Consider the following 21,154-nt stretch of genomic DNA (forward strand, 5'->3'; position numbering starts at 1 on the left):
AAGCTTCCACTGTAGCTCTCTATCAAATTGAGTCCATGATTTAAGGTGTTATTACATGGGCCGAACATAAATAAATAAAGTCTAATACAACAATTTAGTCTGTTGTTGTTTATTGTGGTGGTTGATACATTGCACTATGATAGCAAGCTTTCTCTTTCCTGTTCTATCTTTGAACTGTATGTCTATTAATCTCTGCCTCTTTTAAGTGTATGTCCAATTCATTTATAATCCTTATATTTTATTTTTTATTATAGTACAATTATTATTTAACATATAAGTTTAATCTATCAAAAAAAAATTTACATATATTTTTCTTTATACATTAATATTATTTAAAAATTAAATGGAAATAAAATATTAAATCTACATTTTTAATTATAATGCATTTATTTAACATATATATTTTAGTATAGTTTTTATTTATATAGTAATATTGAAAATTTTAAATATATTGTATCTATGTGTGTGTAAGTATGAATGTACCCAAGAGCGAATTTGTTTTTGCTTGTATTGTAAAGTCTCATATTTGTTCCTTTCGGGTTTGGGACTGATTTCTTTGAAATTCAATTGCAAAGGATTGTTTCAATTAAACTTTAAACCAATTGGGAGAGTGGCAAATGTAATGCAAATTATCTTGATTATTTGCTAAGATTAGATTTGTCCACAATACTTGTCTAAAGATGGGGGTTACTATGATCAATCAATATCAATTGTATAGATGTTAATTTGTGGAACTGATATGTATATTGAATGTAATTGCAATGAGTCACATACATATAAGATAGATCTGAATATGCTGATATATGTGCAACTTACTACAATAGCTTGTAGATGCATGAGAGGGATCTGATCATGACCAGCAAGATTAAAAGATTCAGTGGATACCAATATATCAATCAAATGTCTACTCAATGTATATCCAAGTGATATCTTTAATATGGGTATTATATTTTGATCTGTAATGCTGAATGTATGCATTTGAGCCTACTGTGGCTGCTACCCAATCTTGGGCAATCTTTATATGTATCTGTTGTATTGATCGCTGCCCTTATTGTTTATTTAGTTCTAGGTGTAATAACAATTTCCTTCCATGATGCCCATGGATGCCTCTCCATCAGAACATAAAGTTTATCTGCAAAAACATAACTTGTTGCATTATTGTCACTGCCAGAAATTCAGATTTTTCCAATGTGAGGAAGCATAAATGGACTTCAAGAACATGGTGGATCTTGAAAATAAAGAAAAATAATTATCGATGATCATTGATAAATCAATAAATAAAAAACTTAATTAATCAATGCATTTAGGCAAGTAGAATGATTAATCACTTGCGTAGGAAACAAGAAAATTTAGGAGTGTCTTATTCCTCCTATACGTCCAACTATCTGCCATGATGGTGCAACTCTTTTGGCTCCAAGATTGTCGGTGGCCCTCCCTCTAGCTCAAATTTCATATCACCAACCATTTCTAACAAGAGGGTGTCACTTAGTATTAACAGGGGATTTAAACTCCACCCAATAAATGGTTATGACATGTATCATACCTTTCCAATAAGGGGACCTATCACCAATAGATTATCATTGGACAAAAAAGAGTTCAACTTCAAACTATAATTTTAAAATTTTAATTTTAAACTTAAAGCAATAAAAAAAAAAAGAATTACCTATTTGCAATAAATAGAATGTTGCCAAAGTCCCAAAACTTGCAAAAGCGTTTTCTTGCAACATCATGGACCTCATTGTTCCAACCGATGCTCTCAAGCGATGGTTGTGCACCATAAGTACTGTGTGGCACAAAATAATTGTCCAACTTGGATCTTCGAACTCTAGGGCCAAGGGTAACTGTGCGACTAGGAGTAATACGAGAAGCACTAGCACTGGCAAAAGCATTAGGATGAAAGGGAGGCATGGAAGAACCCTCTCCAACATAGCCTAGGGATATGGATGTGGATGCACTTGTGGATGAATAGGAACCATTAGCATTTAACTCTTCCAATTGCCTCTTCTTAGTTTCTTTTTCTTGTTTGAATTTTTCTAACCAGACAAAATAGAAATGAACTGCCTTGGCAGTTGCTTTTTTACATGGCTCAACATCATTGCCACATATGCCGACAATATGGTATTTAAATCAATTCATCCCACCATGATTAATTTATTTACAAAAATAACATACTATTTGATTTTTTCCTCTACTAGGAAACTCTTCAGTATATTTCCAAGCCTCATCCCATTCACCCATTGGGATGAATCATGTTTTCAAAACGTGAAGACTGCTGCAATAAGACAATGTTACGAACAAACTATCATTTGTGCATTGTATCTTATGAAGTTATAAACTAATAGAAAAAATCAGCAATCTTTACAATGGTGCATTGTGTTTTTTTCTTTTAAATTTTCAAATTTCAAAGGAAGAATTTAATAAAATCAGCAAACCCTACAATTTTTGTAGAAAAATTTGTAAACACGTGTTTACAATTTTTTCTAAAAAAAATCTAGGATTTTCTATTGTTCTACTTCTCTCATTGAAATATGCAATTTATATTTTAATACAAAATATTGAAGATTTGGAAAGTTAAAATATTTAACAAAAAATGAAAAATCCATAAACATACAAAAGAACTAACAAAATCTACAAAATTCAACACTTACCTCTTTCAAATGAGCTAAGAAGTCTTGGGACAACTATTATGGACACTTTTATGCTCTCAATGCAAGTATACTGCTGCCCAAATGTGATTTGATGAAGCTTTTTATCTCTTCTTCCTTGTTAATTGTAAACCTATGACCTCTTGTTTTTCTTCCTCTCTCTAGCTTTGCCTCTCCTCTTCTCATGACAAGCAAAAAGATGACCTTTTAGGGTAGAATGAAAAAGACATACAAAAACCAAGTTGAAAAACCTTTTTTTGCAATTTACAATGGGGTTGCCATTGGTGGGTCAAGGACCATAGACTCGGCGGGTCAGTCCTCATGACCCGTTGACTCGACAAGTCACACGAGTCATGGGGACTGACCCGCCAAATTATAAGTTGGGGTCATTTTGGCTGACCCAAGTCTTCTTGACTTGTAGATGGGGGCTACCACATGACCCACAACAAGTCCTGGAGCACTATGTTTGACACTACGATACATCATCATTGATTGGTGCCAAATGCAAAAATGGTAGTCATACATAAAATGTCAATTCATAGTTTACAATTGCAAGATAATATGTATCAATTGCCAATCAAAATGCCAAAATGAGAAGAGAGAATGAAGAGAGAAAAATGATTTTTGTATTGTGTGAAAATATTTTTTAGGGCACTCTAAGTTTTTTTGGATGAAAAAAGAATCAAGAAATGTCTTTATTTACCATTTTTTGGTGCTCTGTGCATTTGGCTACCTGTAGGTATGCTTGGGTATGCTCGTATATGTCTATGTACACACCTAGCTGAACCCCCAAGAGAACTCATACCCAAATACACTTGGTATGGGTCTAGAGCAGTTCCAGGCAAACCAGTAGCATAGTTTTTGCTTTTTGAGCATCAACAAAGAAATCACAAGCCTAGTAAGGCAATCATCTTGAACAGATATTGTCCAAAATTACCACCCAAATCAATAATGGACTTTCAATTGTAAGAAAAAATCCTCCTAATAATGAAACTCCCCCATAGAGAATATAATACCGTGAAGGAGCATTAGAAGAAAAAGATCTAGTGGTTGTATCTAAGTCCCACCACCGCCCCATTTTAAAATGGCCTAGCAAAGGTCATTATTTAAGCTTGGAAATGTAGGGAAAGTTTAGTAGGATAATGTAGAGCCAGAATACTAATAGCCTATTGAGAGAAGCATCACTTGTCTAAAGAGGAAAAAAATGGCACTCAAGCTTCAAACATATTTTCCTAGCAGGCATATTCATAATGTTGTCACATACTTCATAAAGGTATTTTTGGATTCCATGCTATTACAATTTTCTTTTAAGTGTAATCTCTTTGAATAGAAATGTTACTTTTAACAATTAAACAATAAAAGGCTTAAGGAAAATGTGGACGAGTAAATAATCAGCAGTACCTATATAAGTGAAGCAACAATACTAAAAAGAACAGCGAAGACAGCACTTACAACAACATCAAACCCAAAAATTGTAAGATGAAGTTTCTCTCTCAACCACATTGCTGCAGAAACTACAATCTCCAGATCAAGTTCCTCTTTGCCAACCTCTGATTTTTGGTTGTCAATAGAATCAACAGGAAGTGACTTTAGACTGTAGATAATGGGAAAATAAAAGAAAATCTGTTCAGCTACACCATTTTGTTAAATATGATCAGATCAGATACAAGAATCAACAAGAAATTATGAGTTCATTGCACATATTACCTGTCAAAGACAACTATTGAAGAACCTTTACTTCCTGAAGAAAGTAACAATGATGCAGCATTTGGTGTTGATCCCCTAACAGCATAGAAAACCTTTGTGCCAAGAACATAGAACTTATACACAATGGATCCATGATCAATATATTCCTGCATTTGAAATTAAAACAATTATCAATTCTTTCCCAACACTAATTGAGCGTCTACTCAACAAAAGAATATGTTGTCATTGTTAGAAAATTAAAGGTGCAAGGCATTGTATAAGAATCTGATATACAACAATTCAAATTGGTAGAACTAGAGACATTGGAAAATCATCCAGTTTGCTCTCCTTCACTCCTCTCTGGAAGATCATGAGATTTACCATCTTTCATCCAATTTTATGGATCATAAAAAAATAAATCCACAGATAATTGTTCGATGAAGAATTCTAAATGTTGTATTGTGAAGATGAGAAGAAAATCTAAAGTTTAATTGATGTCAAAATTTCGATTCCAAGTAGAAATCAAGCATTCCTTGCAATAAAACAAGCAAATAAAACATGTTCATTGTTGAAGTGAACAATTGGATTATAACAAACTTAAAATTTGGAAAACAAATTTCATCTAAAATAATCAGAGATGTAGGAATAGAAACAATTCTCTCTCTAAAAATCATGGCACATAATGGATACCCTAATGGAGACCAAGTCACATAACCCATATATGAATCTTCTCGTTTCATGAAATCTAGATGACAAATTAGAGCTTATATTCAAGATAAAGTGTCCAAAAATCTCTCTGCGATGTCATATTGATCACAGACAAGAGGGGGAGAGGAGGGTGCAAGGAGGCTGGGGGTAATAAGTGTAATGATAATCTTCAGTTTTTACAAACTTAATAACATATTTAAAACTTGATTAACAAAAATAGCATCAATTACTCAAGATCACTGTTCGTGCACATTGTTGGGTGGATTTTTTGCAACCTACAGTCTGGGGTAAAATCCAGTCGCAAAATAGGATGACCAGCCACAACGTGTGAGAAAAAGTCTCTCCTACCTTAAAGGGAAGACTTCCCCTTCTCACCATTCCTTGGATCAACTCAAGGTAAACAAGAAGTTAAGAGATTTTGTAAGGGGTGTTACCAATATTCGTTCCTCTTAGCTTGCAAGAAAGAATCCACTTACCTGCGAAGCGAGTAATGGGCAAGATGAAACCTCAAACTACACTTCTATCTAAAGTTGTAAACGATGATACCGATAAACCAACACTAACTCAAAGGCTAGTTGAAAGTGTACCAATTTGGCTCTAAGCCCTATTCTAACCTATTCTATAAGAATAACCTCTACCATTAGAGCACAAAGACTTCCAGAAGTAGAGAATTCTAACTATTTTTTGTGAATTTGAGATGGTAATACAAGCTACAGTCAAAGCACCTAGTCTATGTATTGCCACAACTGCTCCCAGTCAAAGCTTTGGCTCCGACTGCTTCTTAAATCACTATGCTCTATTATTGAACACACAATAATAACATGAATCAAAAACAATAGGCACAAATTACAGTCAAAGCATCTAATTTGCTCTATCACAATTGCTTCTAGTCAAAGTTTTGAATTCAATTGCTTCTTTTATTCACTTTTCTCGCAAATTCGTACTAAACAATCAAAGTTATGCTTGCACAAGTCTAGTAGAGCTTTCTTGCATACAACAAAAGATGATTTTTACAATGAGGGGGTACTCCTTTATAAATGCAAAAGGAGTTGAGAAAAAGATGGAGGAAAAAGTGGGAGCAACTCAACTAACTTTGATCCTGTCTAACTAATGAGAGAAATTATTGGGTTACATGCAACTCACATTACATGTAATTACACATTTTCATGTAATACATCCTCTTCAATTAAAAACATGAAATAAGAAGAAGAAAGATGGGAAAGAATTGAAACAATCCTAGGGATTATTCTGAAAAGCCTTGTACTTGGCAATGCAATCCTGGATGATAACAAGATCGAGAGTTCTTGTATTTTGTGCCACTACATTCACCTTGATAACCATGGTGTTACATCTTTTGATAGCCTCTGACTCTCTTTGATGAATTGTATTTGAAAAGTTGGTGTGATCAAACTTTTCTCGCTCAAGTTATCGTGAAATCTCCTTTGTAGATTGAGACATTATGGAATCTCTGACACTTTGAAAACCTTCTTGATAGTGTCCGGATGTAAACTTAGAATAACTTTCCAAAGTTAGAGTTGGAAGGATGGATGCGCTTTGAAACATGAAAGTGGAATGCATGGGAATGCGTGTGAATGAAGACCTTTGACTTTAAAAATTGACTTGGGCTTTCAAGATGTCATTGCACGGAAAATGGATTATATGTATGTGCAACATGTATGAAGAATGGAAAGTGAGATGACATGCGAATGTAGATGGAGAATGAGCTAACATATAAGTGCGTATGAAATGCGTTATGACAAGGGAAGTGGAATGACATATATTTTGCTCATGAAGTGTAAGTGCATATGGAAGCAATGAATGCAATGTGCCTTGAGGTGAAGTGAGCTTTTATAGACGTCTTTAGGAAAGGTGAAGTCCAAGTACATGGGAATATATGCACATGACATTTTTTGACCTTTTAAAAAAGTGTCTAAGTCAAAAATGGGTTTTAGAGATGCAATTACATGTAAAACTTTTCAGTAATCATGTCGTGCGATTGGATGTAGAAAGTGAGATGAGTGGAAATGGAAATCATTTTTAAAGAAAAAATACACTTTCCATGGCAACAACATCAACAAGTGTAAATCATCAAGCTAAAACATGCATAAGATTAGCAAGATAAGCACAAATTCATTAGCAAGAAGGAAAATGTCCACTTACATGATGATTGTGTGCCAAAAATGAAAGAGGAAGAAGCTCCAATGTTGAAAAATTCTCAAACAAACTTGGATCTTTTCAAACTTTGCAAGAGGAATTCGTAATGGGCAGCAAATGAGGCATTTTCAATGCACAATGCCAAAAATGTGCCCTAAAATCCCTCAAACTTCCAATGTTTTTAGCAAAAGATGAAAGAAAAATCCGTTTCTGATAAAAATGTGATTCCAAAAGGGCATTACATGAGTCGTTTTTCACTTTTGATTGCAAAAATGTGCCCTCCAATGTCATCTATAATGAACAAAACTCCAAAACGACCCCTCCTTTCGTAAAAACGTGAGTTTTAAAGGCCCAAATCTGGGTGTTTTTGTCCAAAACATGGCTTCAAATGAGGCTGAAAGAAAACGTTTTTAGCACGAATGAGGTTGCCAAATGCATGAGAATGCATGAGGATGCAAAACCACCTCTTGAGGGAAAGATTTCAAGTCATTCCATGGAGAAATCTAGGAGAAATCACCAAAAAATGGGTTCTTGGTGGCCAAAGTCATTAAATTCTTCAAAAACGGGTTTTGGAAGGGCAAATACATGAAAATGAATAAAAAACAGACCTTTCTTTGTGTGATTACATATTTTAAATATGCACAATAGACCCAAACTCATGTTGTAGAGGCCATTACAATTTTTTAAAAACATGCAATGGGCTCTTCCAAGGCAAAAACACACCTATTTGGTGCATATGCATGTTTTAAAAACATGCTTTTTGCCCAAAAAAGGGTTTTTGCGATGCAATTACATGTCTTTGGTGCAAAACTCACTTTTTTGGTGTAAAGACATGTTTAAGTTACTTGCATATGCAACCCAAGGCAAAAAATCACCTTTTTGATGCATATGCATATAACATATGTAGTTCAACTTTTTGATTTCATTGCACATTCAAGTTGAGTTTACGTGCAATTGCATAAAAAAGGTCCACTTTTAAGATATCATTGCACATTTAAGTGATTTTACATACAATTGCATCAAAAAGGTCTACTTTTAGGATGTCATCGCACATTTAAGTGATCAATTTAAGCACATGTCAATTTAATTTTGACAAAATATTACGTAAGTGGGACATAAATTATATTTACATTATCATATTAACAATATAACATGTAAATATCATTTAATAAGTAATATTTACTAGAGCATTTGATTTAAATATTGAAAATTAAATTGAACTATATAGTTAATATAGTCACTTAAGTGAAAATCAAAGAGCAACTCAACTTAAATATATAACATAAAGTGAATTTAAGTTATATTTTTCAAAAACTGAATGTCAAATAAAAAATATATCATGATATTTTTAATTCATGCAGTTGCATCAAAAAGGTCAATTTTTTGGGCACTAAATTGGTCATATCTTTCGATTGCCAACTCGGATTAAGCCCTAAGATAGATCAAATTGAAGGAAAAACCGAAAACAATGACTTGAGCAAAACCAAAAAACTAAAAAGCAAGAAACACACTAAAAAATGAAAGAAAGGATGATGAAGGCCTAAAAAATCAAACATACGCTCAACAAATAGAAAAAAAAAGACTTGACGAAAGCCTTCAGTAAAAGAATTTGCTACGTGAATTGGAGTGGATTGATCGATCAATAATAACCAATTGAATAACAAATTCAACTTAGAGAAATGCGAAACTAGTTTGAAAAAGTTTCATACTATTACCTGCATTTTGTGGTGACAAAATATAGGACAACACACATGAGAATACACAATAACACATCATATTTACGCGGAAACCCTATGGGAAAATACCACAATAAGTGTAATGATAATCTTTACTTTTTACAAACTTAATAGCATATTCAAAACTTGATCAATAATAATAACATCATTTACTCAACATCACTAATCATGCACATGAGAAAACATAAAACACATGATATTTACACGGAAACCCTTATGGAAGAATTCAAAAATCGAATAATAATCAAACTTGGATATAGTAATCTTCTCAAATCTTCACGTCCTTTCCTTCAAATAAAAAAATGCCTATTACATTTTCTTCATATGAATCTGCTTACTCAAATCTGTATACAATCCTCTTCATAATAAGTGCAATTCATCATTTATATTTGCACATATTTTTCATAAATGTCTGTACATAAATCCTTCAAAAGTCCAAATGTGCTTCATTTCTATACTAAACATTCTTCTCTCCTTGAATTAGCTATCTTTTATATGTTATCTTCTTTCACTCCTTATCACATACTTTTATGTAAAGAACCCAACTGGTTATAACTTCAATTCTAGTGGTTTGACAATTTGTCAAACACTTATCATGCAAGCTTTGATACCACTATAAGAACCCCAATCGGTTCTAACTTTGACAAATACTGAATTTTCTTCACTTTTTAGATATTTGACATCTTGTCAAACACTTTTCATGAAACCTTTATCTCGATGTCTTTTATTTCAGATTATATTTTCTTGTTTGAGATGATTTTAAATGAAGTTTTAATGCTTGCAAATGATTATTAAGAAATCCAACTAAATAATTGGAACATGGCAATCCCCTTTAACCATTTGAATACATATATATGATTTTTACATGTCAAACGTGCATCTATAGTCAATATACATTTTTAGAAACATTTGGTATGCCATCTTACATGCAGACTAACTTCACTCTACAATTTCTCAATAACAAGTATTAAAAAGGCTCACTATTATATGCGATAAACATAATTACTTAAAGAACTTGGATGAACTTTGGCATTGATTAGGATGCAGTTGTTGTAGTAGATTTTTCCACACCACATTCAAACAATAATTGCAGACCAAGCCTCCAATTGCTATTGTAGCATGTGACACCAAATAAGGTGACTTGGCTATTGCAAAACGGCTCTCAACTGCTAAACGCGGGTATCAACAAACCCCAAGCAAGAATAGGTTATCAATCGCTGCCCTGACAGGCAGATAACAAAACCCAAGGAAGTGGCATTGATTGCAGAAATAAATGCACACTTCAATGCCTATTTGCCAAACTCTTCCTTCCTAGATTTGCAGCAGTAACAATTCTTCACAAACCCTTCTTTCTCAACTCACAAAATGCAGATTACAACAACACCAATTTAATTACAAGTTGAATTCAGACCTCAGGTACAATTAATCAGTCTTCACCTAGCTTCCAACACTAAAACCCTAAAAAACTTCACCAAATTCATAAAAGTAAAATAACAAGATATGAATAAATCAAAGCTAAGGGTTTGCTTTTATAACAATTAAAGCCAAAATCTTCTTCAACACACCAAAGACCAATAGCTTCTTCCATTCACTTTTCACTTAGATGCTAACTTTGCTTTTGGTTGCATATTTGAATTTGTAATAATAATAATCATTTACCCAAAAACTTTAATTAATTCCTTGAGATACGCTTCCATAAATTATTAATTAATTAAATAAATGGCCCCTTCCAATGATAACTCAACCCTCAACTTAAGCGAAATTATAAAGTTAAATTATAGTTTTACAATAAGTCATTTAATAATTTAATAATAATTTGGCCACTAAAATAATAATAACTCCCAAAATACTTATCTTTTAAATATGTCGTCTCAAAAAGGAGTCACACCTATTATTTTCTAATTTGACCAAATGCACTTTCCTAAAATAGAAAGGGTCCTCTCAACCATCCCTGACTTGCCATAAATAGTAAGCACATGAAACTAAGCCCAAATGAAGTCCAATCTGAGTCAAATGAAGACCAAACTGGAACATATTGAATTGTGAAGAAGACAAGACCATCCCATAATCGAGCCTCTATCTTAGAAGGCCCTCTATCCACAATAATTAGCCTACAAGGATCACAATAATAGATTAATTCCTCAAAGTCTCATGCTAGCAAAAATGGGGACATTACAGTTCACCCTCCCCAAGATTGCTTGTCCCCCAAGCAATCTCATAAATAAATAACACATCAGTCCACCTAGGTCCAAAGGGTAGAATCGTGTAATGTCCCTGTGATCACCAACTAGCTCTTGTAGCATCATCACTGATCTAATTGACAGTACCTGCCAAACTGAAATGAATCTGGTTGTAGATGTTGCAAGAGTGAATATCTCATAGGCAAGCAACTCAGAAAGCTAACAAAGGTTGCTTCCCCGAACTGTGCAAAGTGAGCTACCACACGCTATTTGACACATGCGTAGTTGAATTGTGCACCTAAAAAAAGATCATGCTCATAAGAGTTCAAAGTAATATTATACGTACTCAGTACCATGTACACATCCCAAAACTCCTCTGCGAGCCCTATTTGAAATCTCAATGCACTAGAAGGATCCCAAACACTGAAAAAAGCCCACCAAGAAGAACATCCTTGAACATCTACCTTTCAACTTTGAACTCAACTTCATCAAGCCCAAAGTTTTGACACCAATCAATGAGACTTAAACTTCAGTGCTAACCATGTCAACACTAGGGACCCGAAGCACACTAAACTCACATCCATCCATACTATGGAGATTAGAACACCTGAAAGTGGTCGTATCACTAGCACCATCTACATTCTCTACAAGGCTCCCATGGATGCGCTCACTCTGCAAATAATCCAACTTTCGACAACTAATCTCATCTATTGTAGATGGTAAAATACTCACCCCCAAAGGATGGTACAACATCAAAACCAATCCAAATCGATGCATCGTCAAATGCTCTATGTGTGGATCAAAGAGGTTGTGATGAATACTCCCTATGCAATCACAATAAAAAGCTCCCACCTTGATCAAACGCTGACTATCATAGCTCTAAGTGTAACCCCTATCATCTAGCTCATCACCAACAACATCTGTAGTGGATATAACCTCAAGAGAACCCAATGCAACGTGTGGTTTCTCGCTGCTCTCTATAGATGCACTCATCCCAACTGTATCAAGTGCACCTATAACTATGATATGTGTGGCCACATTCTCAACTTTCTCACAACCATAGCCAATGGATATCAAATTATTACCAATTGCCACTGAAGTCAACTGAAATGTAACTGTAGTTGGCGAAGACTATACTCAACTCAACTCCATGGTAACCTCATCCAAACATGATTATGACTCTTGAATGGCCAACTGAGTACATTGCAAAGAGTCCACAGTCACCTCAAGCACATGGGAGAGCTCATCAACCTCCTTGTCCTCCTTTCCCCTTGGGGCATCATAACATATACAGTCTCTCTCAAGCAGAAATCTCCGATTTGCTAACAACTGTAAATAATTATGTCTCATAATTGTAATAGTCTCTCGAAGAACATGATACTCCTCAAAGGAAAGAGCACCATCATAGTGCTCATTTGTCACAGGAGCGCCCCAACCATAGATAGCCAACATTTGTCGGGAAACATCAAAGTGCTCTATAGTTATGGCAATCATGTTATCACTAACTTTCAGCTGCCCAATCAAATGATAAGGATCTTGTAACTGCTAACTCCTATACATGTCCACAAACCCAAGCTCGACGTTGTGATAGGAAACTGATTTGCATCACACCTCATGATACATAACATAATGAGTGTTATCATCCTTGCACACACCAACGACTGAGGTACTTCTATTGGGTACCTTGACAACATCTCATCTGAATAAGTAGAAGCTGCTGCTATATCAATCTCCTTGCATGCTTTCACTCCCCATGTAACTGCAAGTCCCTGTGTGTCACAATCCTGGGACCTATCATCAAACAATAAGTCCTTTGAAGTATTTGCCAAAGTGTGATACACCGTAGCATGAGTCATCCTCATAAATGAGATTAGAAGTACCCAAATCATGAGAACCAACATCATCCAACTGGAAGACCTCTACTATCTCATGTTGGTGCAAGCATGGCTTATTGTTGTCATAAAAATCAGAATCTGGCACAAATCTGCATTATATGACTCACTTCTAACACCCAAATCTTGAGTGTCGACACACAGGAACTCTACGCAACCATCACCTGTAAAAGTTTCTATCTCCTGCATAGGCTCACCCTTAAGATTGTTGTTCGTAAAGTCCTCAGTCTAGTAGGTTCTTGTAACTTGGCAAAGTCAGTTCATCATTGCAACCCTCGTGAGCTAACAATGTGTTTTGAGGGTCTTTGTTCAGTGATACGAAGTCAATTCTAGGCGGTTACTATTTTTAGCAGTGCAATTGAGGCACTTGGTGATTGACATCTTTAGTGATTGATTGGGTTATTTAATAGAGCTTCATATTATAAGTTATTTATTAAGGCTATCTTGATGAATTACTTTATCATTATGTTGCAGAAACTTTTTAAGTGAAATGAGTCTTCATGAAGCTTTTAAAGGAGTTATTTATTAAAAATTATTAAATGAGAGCTTCTAATTGAGAAGTGTATTGATGAAGGCTCTTTAGTGAATAGTGTGTGAGAGCAACTGCTTGTTTTTGGTGTCTAGAATAAGTTCTCTTTTATTATTATAAAAGCAATGTTTTTTGAGAAAGCAATTGCTCTAATTGAAAAGTATATTGATGAAGGCTCTTTAGTGAAGAGTGCAGGAGAGCAATTGCTTGTTTTTAGTGTCTAGAATAAGTTATCTTTTATTATTATAAAAGCAATGCTTTGTGAGAAAGCAATTCATTCCTTGACATTTGCTTTCATTCATTTTTATGAATTTGATTGAGACCTCTTTCGTGAGACTGCGTTGAGCACTGATTCTTCTATTTGCAATTACACCTTGAGCCATTGAAACACATGGTGAATTGTGTTAAACTTGTTTTTTTATCATCAATCAAATTGTTGTTGTTGTATAACAATTTGATCATTGCTAAGTCTAAGAATTGGCGTCCAAATAAGAGGGTTATATTTACCGCTGAAGCTAAGATTTATGGGAGATATCTAATATATTCTTGGGTGCCCAACAGTTCTGATTTACTGATGTTTGAAGGTTGAAGGGTGTCACTAGAAGATACCAATTACAGGCTGTGATCTCATTGTTGGGCAGCATAGGAAGTGTGGAAACGGTGACTAGTATTGGCATTACTGCGAACTCCCTAACTGAAGATCTGCATTTATTACTAGAGCTACTATGAGTCTGGGCAGCGTTCAAACATATTGCTTAGCAGCAGCTACCTAATTGGGGTTTGCATTGAACTTTCTAGTGTGGCGTTTGGTGCCACGGATCTGCATTTTAGTTCCAATGTCACCTCTCATAATTACAGGTTCTTTGCTAGTCACTTATCAGTAAGTTAGTGTTGTAATGATTTGCAAGAATCACAATTGCAATACATAGATCAAGTTGCATCTATTACTAGCTGTTCATTGTAGATAATTTGGAATTGAAATAAGAAGATACAAGGTTGCACAACAACTGTTGGATGAAATGTCAAGTTATAGTTATGTGTTTCAATTATATTGAATCACTAGTATGCATGCCAACTGTTTGTAGAAATGTCTACTGGTTGTAGGTGCTCATTGGGATGTGTGGCAAGTGTTTGTCTTAATGTCTATTAGCTGTAATAGCTAATTACATTAATGTATATGTTTGTCAAAGGTCTGAAACAACTAGTATATCATTTCTAAAACAACCTTGCATTGCTAGAAGCATTCAATAACTTCATTTGCAGCCTACAAACTTAGTGAAGACAAACAAAGAATTCATAACAGCGGTTTCAAACATTGCATGCTAAATGTTTGACAATATTACTTGAGTTTAATAACAACATAGTTTAATCAGATTTACAAGGGATGTCATTAAATTAAAGTTAGAATCAATTGGGTTCTTTACATTGTCATAAAAATCAGAGCTATTGGATGTAATGCCCCCATTTTTAGTAGGTTCTTGCAGTTGGCCTGGTAAGTTCATCATCGTGACTCTCATGAGTTGACAGTGGGATTCGATGTACTTACTATTTATAGTAAGAAACAGTTGGTTCCGATGAGCTCAATTGAGTTTGAGGAGTTGAGTGATGCTCTCAATTATCATTTCGGGTTTCTCATTTAGGCTCCAAGGATCTTGGAGGGAGTGTCTATTTTTAGTAAGTTGCCTCATTAGGTTCATTCATTGTTTTTCTTCATTGGGATCACTCCTGTATTGTTAGATTTCGATTCTAATGCTTCTTCAGTCATTTTCACAAGATGGATGAATTATCATTACTATTCAAATAAATATGTTGAAGTTGATATTTTTGATGGTATTGTATGTTGGTCACCTTAGTGTCATACCTCGTTGGAACTTGGTTGAAAGTTTTAAATCTTGGGCACAAGAAACAATGACTTTGCGTGTCAAAATATCATGATATGGTTGAAAAGGTCGTTCATGTTTGGGAGCCAAAAGAAATTAATAAATTATATTATGTGCCAAGCCAAAAGGCTTTTAAGCGAAAGGTGTGTACTTGAAGCCAAGTTGCACAATGGAGATTAACTATGGCTCCCTTATGAGAATTGATCATCTAATTGTCTATTTTTCTTTTACTGTCTTGAGAGGGTTTATGGGTTTGGTGATTTCAGTTCCCTTGCCAAGGTATAAGGGTTTGAAGTTGAGTTATGCATTTAATCCATAGCTGAGGTATTGTGGATTAATTCTGAGAAGTATTGTCGTCTTCTAGAAACTATGATTATTGTGGTTGGAAGCATCTCTTTGTTTGTTGGAAAGTGTCAAGTTTGAGGAGCAATTGTCTATTGGAGAATTTGGCGTCTTCTCTTATTATTTTTCACTGTGGCTGTGAAATAAATATTTTGCTACCAATTTGGGAGTTGTTAAACATCCATTTTCATCTGTTGTTGGGCGTCTTTAATCTGCAATTGAATGCATATTGGGTGGCCTGAATTTGAGAAGTGACATGAGGTTTCCCTTGCAGCAAATTCCTTCTAAAGGCTGCATTTTTAGTTACAACAGTCACCATTCATGCCCAGATTTACAAATAAATGGTGTATTCTTCATTCCAAGTATGAATATTGCCAAGTATTGTTGTATTTGTCATTTGGATGTATATTTTGAACTGCTGGAAAATTTAATAAATAAATTACAGTCCGTTAAATTTCTAACAGAAGTGACATAACTGTCATTAATTAGTTATATTTCATTGCGCTTGCAATTCACTTCATTTGTATTACTTTCACATTGCAAAAAGTTCACATTTCAGCCTAAACACAATCCAAAAATATAGTGAGATAATGCTTGCATGCAAAGTGTTTGATGAAATGTCAAACATTTGAATAGTAAAGATAATTGGTGTTTATCAAAGTTAGAACCAGCAGGAATTCTTACATTGGAGCACATATTTTCCATGAAATCCTCAAAACTAACAGTCTCATTATGTGAGTCAAAACTCACAATGATGCCAACAACATTCATTATACTCGCCCTATCATCAACACCATCAAGAACCTCAAAAATAGGACAGTTGTCATTAAAATCAGACCTTGTATGACTAATATTTTCATTACTACCAACTGATGTTAAGCTGCTATCAATGGTGGCTATCATGTCATCAACATTTTCAGAGTCACTAGCTCTTGTCTGATGTAAATGCAGGGACTCAATGCAACTGTCCTCAGGCAAGTCTGTCAAAATCACACGCTTCTGAGAAGAGCTTCCAACATCACGTGTATGAGGACTAGTAGTTGTCCCAGTGAGCAAAGGCTACACCCCCTGATGGTCACTGGCTGCTAAAGCTACAGCTCTACAATCCTCTTGATTCTCTTCCTGTTTTCTCCATGAAGAAGACTTTTTAAAATGGAAACCATATACCTAGCTTCCCTATCAACTGTCGGCGGATTTGAAAGTCTTGCATCCATCTTTTTCTAATTTTGTCTAAGTTTTTTGATAGTTAGTATCAGGGCATTTTTTCGCTTCTTGAGATTACCTCTGCTATTCAACTGATTTCCATAAATAATAACTATAATAGCTTCAAGAGTGTTGGTCACTTAAATAACAACAACGTGACCAAAATAATAATTTATTCCTGCCCCATAGGATGGCAGGAAACCACTCTGATACCAATATAAAGAACCTAACCAGTTCTAACTTCAATTCAAGTGGTTTTACAATTTGTCAAACATTTATCATGCAAGATCTAATACCACTATAAGAACCCCAACTGGTTCTAACTTTGACAAACATTAAATCTTCTTCACTTTTTAGATGTTTGACATTTTTTCAACACTTTGGATGAAACCTTTATCTTGCCTGTCTTTTATTTCAGATTGTATTTGCTTGCTTGAAATGATTTTAAATGAAGTTTTAATACTTGTAAATGATTATTAGAAATTCAGGTAAAGAATTAGAACACAAGTGCAATCTCTTTTAACCATTTGAAAGCATAAATATGATTTTTACATGTCAAACGTGCATTTACAGTCAATAGACATTTTTACAAACATTTGGTATGCCATCCAACTTGCACACTAACTTCATTTTGCAATTGATCAATAACAAGTATTAACAAGGCTCACACTTACATGCAATTAACTTAATTACTTAAAGAACTTGGATGGTACTTTTGCATTGATTTAAATGTAGTTGTTGTATGATGTGATGCCAAATAAGATGACTTGGCTATTGCAAAATGGCTCCCAAATGCTACACACAAGTATCAACAAACCCCATGTAGGAATAGGCAATCAATCGCTGCCTTAACCAAGTAGATCGCGACACTAACAAAACCTAAGGAAGTGAGATTGATTGCAAAAATAAATGCACAATTCAACGCCTAACAACTAGACTCTTCCTAAACTTGCAATAGTAACAATTCTTCACAAACCCTTCTTTCCTGGCTTCCAAAATGCAAATTAATGTTAATCAAATTGATACACAACGACACCAGTTGATTAAAAGTTGAATTCAGATCTTAGGCACAATTCACTAGATCCATTACCAGCTCAAAGTGCGAACCATATGAAGGAATCAATCCTCTCCTAGCTTCGAACATTGAAACCCTCAAAACCTTCACCAAATTCTTAAAAGAAAAATAACAAGAGATGAATGAATCAAAGCTATATGCTTGCTTTTATAACAATTAAAGCCAAAATCTTTTTCAAAACACCAACGACCAATAGCTTCTTCCATATACTTTCACTTAAATGCAAACTTTGTTTTGGTTGCATATTTGAATTTGTAATAATATAAAATGATAATCATTTAGAACAAAACTTTAACTTATTTCCTTGGCATAGGCTTCCATGAATTAATTAAACAAATGGCCCCTTCCAATGATGACTCAACCCTCAACTTAAGTAAAATTATAAAGTTAAATTATAACTTAATAATAAACCATTTAATGATTTAATAATAATTGGACCATTAAAAAATAATAACTCCCAAAATACTTATCCTTTAGTCTGAAACAAGAGTCACACATATTATTTTTCAATGTGATCAAATTCACTTTCCTAAAATAGAAAGTGTCCCCATCAACCATCACTAGACTTGCCATCAATAGTAAGTGCATGAATCCCCATATTCCTGTAGATAAGATTGTACAAGTTGCTTTATATACTCCTGTAGAAATTTTAGAACATGTTAGAAGCACAAATCTGTTCATATCTTCCATGTTGCTCCCAAAATTATAAGGGCTTGCTTGTTTGTTTCTGAAAAGCATATTTCTATATGAGTAGACATAATATATATATATATATATATATATATATATATATATATATATATATATATATATAAAGTATCTGAGTTTTATGATTGCCTCCAATTCATATAGGGTTGGCTGATGACACTTGCTGTTACACTAATCAGGGATCGGGTTCTTATCACTGATCTTGCTATGTCTTAACTTCATGCAAGCATCCGATAATGAATTGGGCTATATATGATCTTAGACAAAGTCTGATTATAATCGCTATGCATTTTGGATATATACAATGTTTGTATCACACCCGATAAGTATCGGGCTTGTTGTATTGCTGTGTATAACACCTGTTTAGTATCGGGCTTGTTATCCTTAACTAATCAGAGCTTATAGTATGAATCATGACCACGTAGGGTCATGACTCTACGTGGCCTTTGATCACATAGAGTCATGCCCCTACAGGGGCATGTTTCTTCTATATGATATATATGCTCACCGAACTTGGAGACAATGCAGTATTAAGTACTAACATATTTGCAGTCCCAAGATCGTTCTTTAACCTGCAGTTTCAAAGTACACATTGTCAGCATTGGCCATTGAAGATTGAATCTAAAGATTTATACATCAGCATTAATAATGGTAAGACTGTAATTAACTTTACTAGTACTTCTATCAAAGATCCTGTATGCAATAACATGGTATCAGAGCCATTCTGATAAGAAATTATTACTGAGTAATTACAGCCCTTTTGATAAGAAGTAATTATTCAGAAATTGCACATATTTATTTACAAAACTCAGAAAAAAAAACCTTCAATCTTCTCAAATCAAAATGACCAACCACGTAAGGCTAGAAGATAGGTTGGAAGGGGCAACAAATTTTTCTTCATGGAAAACTCGTGTTATGATTATTTTAAAAGAAATAGAATTAGAAGAATATGTAGAAACAAATAAAGTCATTCCAAACAATGAGCAAGAAAAAACTACATGGAAAAGACATAATAACAAAGCTATGAAAATAATTATAGATTCTATGAAAGATCATATTCTCCCTTCAATTTCAAATCTTAATACAACATTCGAAATGTTCTCTAAAATTAAAGATACTTTCGAGATTAACAATACTAGTAGACTGCTGACATTAAAATAGGATATGATATACATTAAAATGAACAATGGAGAATCTATAACGTCATACTGAGAATATTTGAACTAAAAGATCAACTTGTGACTATTGGTAATCAAGTTGATGAAAAAGAGCTTTCCATGATTGCCCTAAGAGGTCTTCCCATATCTTGGGAAAACTTTATCAGAGGTCTAAGCTCTCGACTTGAGCTTCCTAAATCTAAATCTCTCAAAAATGAGTGTACTCAAGGTTAATTTCTATGGGGATAAGTCTAAACCAAGAGGGAGATATTCAAGTACTTCAAGTACAAATAAGTAAAGGTCATTTAAATGAAATAAAAAAAGATCAAATAAACCATATAAGAAAAGAGATTGGTCTAAAGTGCGATGTTTTAAATGTAACAAACTTGGTCATTTACATAATTTCTATCCTGAACGAAAAAGAATTCAAGAAGCCCTAACAAAGATAAAAGAAGAAGAGGAAGTAAAGGAGTACCATGCATTCTATCTAGCATTATCCAGTGAATTAGGCTCAAATAAAAACACATGGATTATTGATAGTGGAGCATCTTGACATATAAGAGGCTTCAAAGGCAAAATTGAAAACTTCTCGGAATGCACCGCAGAAGAAGTAACCATAGGAGATAACTCCAGAATCGGAACCTACTCAATTCAACTAAATTCCAGGATCACTCTTCAACTTGATAATGTATTATATGTACTTGGAATTAAAAGAAACCTTGTCTTTGTATCTGGACTCTTTGATCAAGGATAACGAATTGCTTTCCAAGAAGACAAAGTTTTGTCTTGGCCTAAAAAGGCTAATATCAAGAAAGCTGTCCCCATTGGAATTAGAGATGGGAGTCTATATAGACTTTGTAACCTTCAGAACTTTGCCTTATGTCATGAAACCTCTAAGACAACAGAGATTTGGCATAGAAGACTAGGCCATCTCTATTTTTGAGCCTTACCATCTATAAGTAAAATTGTAAAAAGCCTACCTAGTCTTAAATCTGACCATGTAGGAGTTTGTAAAGGGCATGCTCTAGGTGAAAATTCCAAACAATCCTATCCTAAAAGTGTTCACAAATCAAAATCTATTCTTGAACTTGTTCACACTGACCTGTGCGGTCCTATGTCCACACCTTCTATAAATGGGTGTCTCTACTATATAATCTTTGTTGATGACTACTCTAGGAGAACCTGGATTTACTTTCTAAAACAAAAAGAGTCTAGTGAAGTTCTTTCTAAATTCAAAGAATTCAAAGCCCTAGTAGAAA

The 21,154-nt window shown here is 34.2% G+C and overlaps 1 protein-coding gene across 6 annotated transcripts in view; it reads right to left on the minus strand.

Annotated features, from left to right (window-relative positions):
- ITPK4 (inositol 1,3,4-trisphosphate 5/6-kinase 4) overlaps nucleotides 1-21,154 on the minus strand; it is a 230,026-nt gene that overhangs the window by 39,504 nt on the left and 169,368 nt on the right. For 2 of the 6 annotated variants that reach the window (XM_089803925.1, XM_089803924.1), the window contains exons 10-12: nucleotides 19,281-19,310; nucleotides 4,353-4,498; nucleotides 4,098-4,239 (exon numbers count right to left, since the gene is read on the minus strand). In XM_089803925.1, coding sequence (XP_089660051.1) covers nucleotides 4,098-4,239; nucleotides 4,353-4,498; nucleotides 19,281-19,310 — 318 coding nt within the window. Of the gene's footprint in view, nucleotides 1-1,031; nucleotides 1,133-4,096; nucleotides 4,240-4,352; nucleotides 4,499-19,280; nucleotides 19,311-21,154 lie in introns of those variants that run through there. The other 4 variants (XM_089803927.1, XM_089803926.1, XM_089803929.1 and 1 more) reach the window with 3 other exon arrangements.

This window comes from Cupressus sempervirens, chromosome 10 (assembly GCF_028749045.1).
Source record: "Cupressus sempervirens isolate cs-2001-9-10 chromosome 10, ASM2874904v1, whole genome shotgun sequence".
In the NCBI taxonomy this organism is placed as follows: domain Eukaryota; kingdom Viridiplantae; phylum Streptophyta; class Pinopsida; order Cupressales; family Cupressaceae; genus Cupressus; species Cupressus sempervirens.